The 7975-nt window shown below is 44.6% G+C and overlaps 1 protein-coding gene across 2 annotated transcripts in view; it reads left to right on the plus strand.

Annotated features, from left to right (window-relative positions):
* The window catches only part of ctbp1 (C-terminal binding protein 1), a 33752-nt gene extending 26925 nt beyond the window's left edge, over positions 1-6827 (plus strand). The window contains exons 6-12 of one of the 2 annotated variants that reach the window (XM_083651539.1): positions 134-258; positions 648-737; positions 1940-2070; positions 2607-2734; positions 4306-4420; positions 4716-4754; positions 5019-6827. In XM_083651539.1, the coding sequence (XP_083507665.1) occupies positions 134-258; positions 648-737; positions 1940-2070; positions 2607-2734; positions 4306-4420; positions 4716-4754; positions 5019-5208 (818 nt within the window). In that variant the 3' untranslated portion in view covers positions 5209-6827. The remainder of the gene's footprint in view (positions 1-133; positions 259-647; positions 738-1939; positions 2071-2606; positions 2735-4305; positions 4421-4715; positions 4755-5018) is intronic. The other variant, XM_083651540.1, reaches the window with a different exon arrangement.
* Positions 6828-7975: the final 1148 nt, after the last annotated feature.

Here is a 7975-nt window from a genome sequence, read left to right on the forward strand (position 1 = left end):
CTTTTTATGTGCTGTTTGAATGTGTGTGTGTGTGTGTGTGTGTGTGTGCGTGTGTGTGTGTGTGTGTGTGTGTGTGTGTGTGTGTGTGTGTGTGTGTGTGTGTGCGTGCGTGCGTGCGTGCGTGTGTGTGTAGGTCGTGTGGGCCAGGCGGTGGCCCTGCGAGCCAAGGCCTTTGGCTTCAGTGTGATTTTCTACGACCCTTATTTGGCCGATGGTGTAGAGAGATCTCTGGGCCTACAGAGGGTCACCACACTACAGGTAACACATCAGAACGGCATTTGCACATGCACGGATACTCTGCCTATAAAATGCATTATGGCTAAACATAATTAAAGACACAGATTATCTTAAAAACATGGTTGGGAATCAAAGATTGGATAATGTGTGTGTGCAGTACCACCACCCACCACCACTGGTGTGATTTCTCTCACTTAGCTCCGCCTCTCAGTGTGTATCTCTAATACAAATCGGCCTCTGCAAAATCCCTGCAGATGCAGGCAGTGATGTGAAGTGTAAACAGGATCGGTGTGTGTGTGTGTGTGTGTGTGTGTGTGTGTGTGTGCGTGCGTGTGCGTGTGTGTGTGTGTGTGTGTGCGTGTGTGTGTGTGTGTGTGCATGCATGCGTGTGCACGTTTGTTCCTGGCCAGGACCTGCTCTTCCATTCTGACTGCGTCTCCCTGCACTGCAGCCTGAACGAGCACAACCACCACCTGATCAACGACTTCACTATCAAACAGGTAGCACACACACGCTCACACACGCACACGTCACACACACATGCACGTTCACACACACACACGCACACGCACACACACACGCACACGCACACACCCACACGCACACACACACACACACACACACACGCACACGCACACGCACACGCACACGCACACGCACACACACACACACACACACACACACACACACACACACACACACACACACACACACACACACACTTGAATGATTTATTTATCCCTACATCAACTGCAAATACACAGGCCATAAATATGAAAGAGGCAGATGTCCAGGGACTCAGGGAGGCCCACTGGCTACATGCAGGTGAATGAAGTCACATTGTAACACTGCATCCACTCACTGCAAACAACTAGTGAAGAAACACACTGATCCTTATCTGCTCCACGAGCTGCAGCTTGACTCAGCCGAGCCCAAAGACAATATCCCAATGTGGATCAATAACACATCACATATAGTCTATGATTAGGTTGCAGCAGTAATGGATGACAGAATAGCAGAATAGAGATGATGCACGATAACAAATGTTACAGCTCTTACAAGTGCATAAATACTGTAGGTATATTTTTTGTCATAACGCGACTCTTGACATGTTTTTGTTTTGTGAGAAGGTTGGTGGGCGAGAGTGTCTGTGTCTGTCTGTGTCATTCTTATGAGGCTGTCTGTTTCTGCTATCCCTTTTGAAACCCATGGGAGATCAGTTAGGGAGAGAAACAGGTTTCTTTGAGTGGTGGGATTTTCCAAAATCTGTGATGTTTTATTGGTTGGAATTTTATTTATGGTAAACAATTATTAAGTAATCACGAAGGATACAATGTCTTCACGTAAGCAAAAGTGATTTTAAGCTAAAAAAAAAAAAAAAAAAGAAATACATGAAAATATAAATGTAGCAATTTTGTTTTGTCATTTATTATGACATGGATAATCTGTCAACTTGGTGAAAAAGCCTTGATTCAATGTGATTCGATTTCAAATGTCCTTAAACTACGCTGGACCATCCAATCATATGTAAAGCTTAATTTAATGGACAACTAAAGCATCATTTACTGTGTGTGTGTGTGTGTGTGTGTGTGTGTGTGTGTGTGTGTGTGTGTGTGTGTGTGTGTGTGTGTGTGTGTGTCTGTGTCTGTGTGTGTGTATGCGCGTGTGCGTGTGCGTGCGTGCGTGCGTGCGTGTGTGACAGATGCGTCAGGGGGCCTTCCTGGTGAACACAGCGCGGGGGGGTCTGGTGGATGAGAAAGCCCTGGCTCAGGCCCTGAAGGAGGGGAGGATACGCGGAGCAGCGCTGGACGTCCACGAGACAGAACCCTTTAGGTGAGGCACTCACTCACTGTGTTTACATGCGTGCACATTCATAGCTGACAGGGTTAACTAGTGATTAGAACTGTTAGTGGATGTAAACATCCTATACCCTGTTTACAGTAGCCAGGAGAAGTGCATGAGCATGACATGATATTTAGAAACTCAAATATGGACAGCATGGACAACATTTTAGAATCTAGACAATGGTGATAACAAAATATTTACCCACTTTTTTTTGCATGTTTTCTTGTGGTACATTATACAACATATATATTTTTAATCTAAAATCTGCATTATTATGCTAGGAATATTGCACGTTTCACCTGCTCATTTCTATTGTGCCATGCTGCCTTGCATGCTTTGTGTGCTCGCGCGTTTACAGATTTTAGCCCACAAATTCCAAATGTATTTGGAGCCCAATTGGCAGCACAAGAATATGTGCACAAAGTAAGAGAAGGTGTATAGTTACATTCTCAAATATCAATACGTGTACTGAGTAGTGTACTGAGTAGTGTACTGAGTAGTGTACACCTAAGTGTGTTTGTTAGTTTCAGCCAGGGCCCGCTGAAGGACGCCCCCAACCTGATCTGCACCCCGCATGCTGCCTGGTACAGCGAACAGGCCTCGCTGGAGATGAGAGAGGAGGCTGCCAGGGAGATCCGGAGGGCTGTCACAGGTAGCACACACGCGCATGCACACACACACACACACACACACACACACATGCATGCACGCACGCACACAGACACACACACACACACACACACACACACACACACACACACACACACACACACACACACACACACACACACACACACACACACACACACACACACACACACACGTTGGGGCGAAATGTGACCATGACTGTAACAGAGCTTTATAAAGAGATATTTTTAGGAGGCTAAAATATGAGTGTTCCGCTGCCATCAATCATCAAACATCCTTCCATCCCTATTCTGTTCACTTCAGTATCTCTCTTCCATTCCCTCCACCCCTCCCTTTCTATCCTCTCTTCTTTCTCTCTCTCCTTCCCTCTTTGTCCTGTTCTCTCCTCTCCTCTCCTCTCCTGGTTTCCCCTCTGCCTCACTATGTTTCCAATAGCATTACCCTGTTTATTCTTCATATAAAATATACAGGCCGTCTCTTCCCACATCATATGGCTGAGTACCCAAAGCATTAGGCAAGAGATAACTTCATAAGCTGCCTTTGCAGAGGGAAAGGAAGTATTTCTTCTCTCTCTCTCTCTCTGGCTGTCTCTTTCACTCTCTCTCTCTTTCACTCTCTCTCTCTCTCTCTCTCTCTCTCTCTCTCTCTCTCTCTCTCTCTCTCTCTCTCTCTCTCTCTCTCTCTCTCTCTCTCTCTCTCTCTCTCTCTCTCTCTCTCTCTCTCTCTCTCTCTCTCTCTGTGTCACCCGCAAATGTTAGATAAATGCAGTGGGCTTAAAAAGTAGGATATCTGCTTTATAATGTAGTGGACGTCCTGATATCACCGTGTTGGTATCATTCCCAGACCATCATTTTTTCCTACAGTAGTATGGACTTGGATGACCATGCCCCGAACTCAATGACGTAATGATTGGTCGCCACAACAGCTGCTTCTTCCTGAAAACGTGCGGCAATTTCTATTTTATTATGACCGTATTATTATTTTTGGTGTTTTTGTGTGTGTTAAGATTTAGGGTTAGGGTGTGAAAAGAGTGCAGCTCAGGGTGTCCTCAGTCCTGTGGCTTAATGGGGAAGGTGCTGGCCTTCCAATCTGAGCACTGGGGTTCAACTCCCGGTGAAAGCACACACATTTATATAAACATTAGGGTCAGACATTAGGTTTAGGCAAGTACAACAATTAGCGTTAGGGTTTGTTATTATCGTGGTCATGGTAGATGAGAAAACCCTAATCTTAACCACATCTTTTTTACTTGCCGCACATTTTCAGGAAGAAGCAGTTGCGGCGACCAATCAAATGAGCTTGGGGGTGTGGTCATCCCAGCCCATACTAGGGAAAAATGATGGTCCGGGAACGATACCAACACGGCGATATCAGGACGTCAGTGATAGAGAATGGAATTTTAACCACAATTACTTTACTCAAGTACAGCACTTGAGTTTACTTACCATCCTCAGTGTTCTCTCTCTGTCTCTCTCTCTCTCTCTCTCTCCCCCTGATCTCTGTCTCTCTCTCTGTCTCTGTCTCTCCCCCTGATCTCTGTCTCTGTCTCTCCCCCTCTCTCTGTCTCTCGCTCAGGTCGAATCCCAGACAGTCTGAAGAACTGTGTGAATAAGGAGTTCCTCACGCAGACCAGCCACTGGGCAGGAGTAGACACAGCAACCGTCCACCCGGAGCTCAACGGGGCTTATAGGTAGATACGTCCAACACACACAGGCACGCACACGCACACACACACACACACACACACACATACACACACACACACACACACACACACACACACACACACATACACACACACACACACACACACACACACACACACACACACACACACACACACACACACACACACAATTTTTTTTCTTTTTTCTTTTAGAAGCATCAGAAAGTTATGCTACATACCGTTATCCAAAAGGTTTTCAAAATGTCTCAGAAATTCAGAAATGTAGCATTTTACCTTTTTACATTTTATGTTATGTTAGGTGGAAATGGCACCCGAGTTTCTTCCTACTTTCCCAATGGTAATTAGTCAAACGCAGAGCGTATTCCTTCCGCATATTCCACCCGCAATTACAGTGTGATATTGCTCATAGATGAGTAAGATTAGAAGCAACTACAGAGCAGAATACTAGAGGTAGCACATCAATCTGTAATAGTACTATTGCATCCTCGATGTGGGATGACATGTTTCCTGTGGCCCTTTCAGCTTTAGTTTGAATGAATCTCTCTGTCTCTCTCTCTGTCTCCCACCCCCCCCCCCCTCTCTCTCTCTCTCTCCCCTCCAGGTACCCTCCAGGAGTGGTGAGCTTGGTGGGCAGCCTCCCCCCATCTGTGGAAGGCATCGTGCCCAGCGCCATGTCCATGACTCACACCCTCCCACCAGTCGCACACCCTCCCCATACCCCCTCGCCTGGACAAAACACCGTCAAGCCACCAGAGGGTGACAGAGAGCAGCACCTCAATGACCAACTGTAGCTCCCCACACACAAACGCCTGCCTGTGTTGCCTGGTAACCGGAGGTTGCCATGGCAACCGGTGTCATAGCGATAAGTTCCCTAGTGACAAGTTGTTAATAGACAGGTCCACAGAGATTGACAGGTTGAGTTCCCAATAGCGATCGATTCACATCTCACTGGCGATTGGTTCTGAGCGGCCAGTTCAAACTCCAAAGAAGAAGAGGAGGAGGAGCCAGACAGTTGTCCTCTGCTCCAATCAGAATTCCCAAGACACACTGACTCATACTGTCGAGATCCGCTGAATAACTACTATCATCGAGTTTCAAACCGTTTTCTCTGACGGGATCAAAAGAAGAAGAAGAAGAAGAAAAATAAATAAATAACTTGATTTGAAAAGAAAATATTTGAATCAAATTCTGCTGTCATAGACCATAGTTTGTCCAAAGTTAGGAGGGCGGATTTCATGTCTTTCTCTCTTTTTCTGTGTCCTTTCCTTAGTTTGCTGTACAAGCAAAAGTAGTAGGTTATGAAATGAATGTAACCTGTCTGTGTACAGTTTTTAGAGTTGCGGCGAGAAGATATTATTTGTATTCCAGTCTTAACGAAAACATGGGTGATGTGATCTCTCAATGTAGCCAAACTGGTCTGAAAAGTAATACGATATCTGTTTTGTTTTTTGTGTCCCCAAATTAACAAGCCCCAAAAAAGAGGCAGCTTTTTGCACACCGTCTCAGGAAATTACGTTTCCCCTGGTTGGTATATTATTATTTTTTTTATTTTATTTTGTATTCCTTTCTATGCCACTTAGTGCTTTGTTTTTTCTACCTGCTTGCCTTTTCGTGTCCCGTTACATTAGAAGAAGAACTTTAACGATCGCTAACGTCGAACTAACGTTACATTAGAAGAAGAACGTTAGCGATAGCTAACGTCGATCTAACGTTTGATTTGTCTTTGTTTTCGTGTAAGGGGCATGCGGTGGGAGGAAAGGCTTTTAGGGTGGTGGCAAAATGGTATGCTTGGCCGGGATGACTTCATCCCCAGCCTCCATCTTTAATTACGAAACACAGCGGTTAGCTCGATCGCAACGGCAATGCAACGCCGAGGAATCTATGAATGCTATCACACTGCTGGCTTACAGATTGAGAAATAGTTTAATAAGGGGTTATTATTATCTTCCTTTGCCTTCTTAATGTCTTTTACAGAAGTCTAACCACCTCTTCCAATACTATACATAGTTATTGTCCACTTCCTGGAGGATGCTATCCGGCAGCGTGCGGGGGTGAGCACACAAACAAGGTTTACAAAATGACGCACAACATCCACGCATCAGTGTGCTGCTTCATGCTACTCTATCAGTATTTTATGGGTGTTGCCCTTCTAGCTATGGAGAAGTCAAACTAACCAACAGAACTGGTGAAAACAGCAACTGAGTACATTTCAAATATCCATTGTTTTGCTTTCAGCTAGCAATATTTTGGGTCCATGATTGAAGTAAATTTTACAAACATGGATGGATGCAAAAAATGGTTGCTGTAAAAAAAAGAGAGAAAAAAAAGGATAGTTTTGGGTTTTGAGTTCGGGTGTGTTGGCCAAACATATATTTTAATACGTTCTCTTCTCCTGAACCTATACCTTTAACATTGTCTTTAATACATGACAAAAGGCTGTATAAAGTGCACAAAATATTTCCCAAAGGGAAGAACAACAAACTATATGGTTTTCTACAAAAACAACAAAATGTCATATATATATATGCACATTGCACAATGAAGTCCAGATTTCTGAGCAGGATGGCTGTCTTTCACTGTAGCATGGCAAAGCATACCGAGTTCCAGCTGAGCTAAGTGATTCTACTAGTGTGTAATATCCCTTTAACATTTCATGATGGGTCCTCTGTGAGTATGCCGTTTAGCCACCGCCGTGGCCTCTGTGTCTATGTGTACATAATGGTGTTCTGCCTGCCTGTGTCATGTGACTTGGTTGTATCTGTGTCTTTAAGAAGCAACACTGGGGAGGGGGGGTATGCTCCATAAGGCATCATTACAAAGACTGCCAGCTAAACAGACAACTAAACACTATGTAAAAAAAATATACAGTATATATATATATATATATAACATTGTGGAGAACTAGACGAGTGTCCAGACTTGCAAATTGTGCCAGTGATCTTCGCCTTTACTGGCAGCATTCCCACTAAATGAACTAGAGTAGCCTTTGCTGATATTGTTGTGACTGTTCAGTGGTAAATTATCTGCAAATCCACTGTTCTTTTTGAATCCAGTTTGTGTTGTTGAGGTTAGCGGGCGAGCTCAGTAACGGTGCTTTCTGGATCCCCTTCTGCCAGCAGCCGAGTGGTTAAAACAGTTCACTGTCGCCCGCCTAGTCTTCTTCATGCTGAAGTAGCCTAGTCTTCTTCATGCTGAAGTAGCCTAGTCTTCTTCATGCTGAAGTAGCCTAGTCGGCGTTGCAACCAGGGATGGAAATTTCACTAGCCAACAGTGAGTATTTTACAGCCTGGGCTAGCACCTTGAGATAACTCTTGTGATTTGGCGCTATATAAATATAACATTGATTGATTGATTGCTAGTGCCAGGTTCTCATTGGCCAGAATTTGACAGGGGTCTAATGCAGATGTAAGGTGACAGACAAATATCGCTGCTGGACTTGAGCCCCTTGAACGCTGGGACATTCAGAATTTCACTCCTCATTTTCTCTTCAACAGTCTCTGTCACCTTGTGTTGATACTTGCATTATCTGCAGAGCGGTTTCTAAGAGATGGTTAGCAT

Source organism: Poromitra crassiceps (assembly GCF_964638095.1).
Source record: "Poromitra crassiceps genome assembly, chromosome: 15".
NCBI lineage: Eukaryota > Metazoa > Chordata > Actinopteri > Beryciformes > Melamphaidae > Poromitra > Poromitra crassiceps.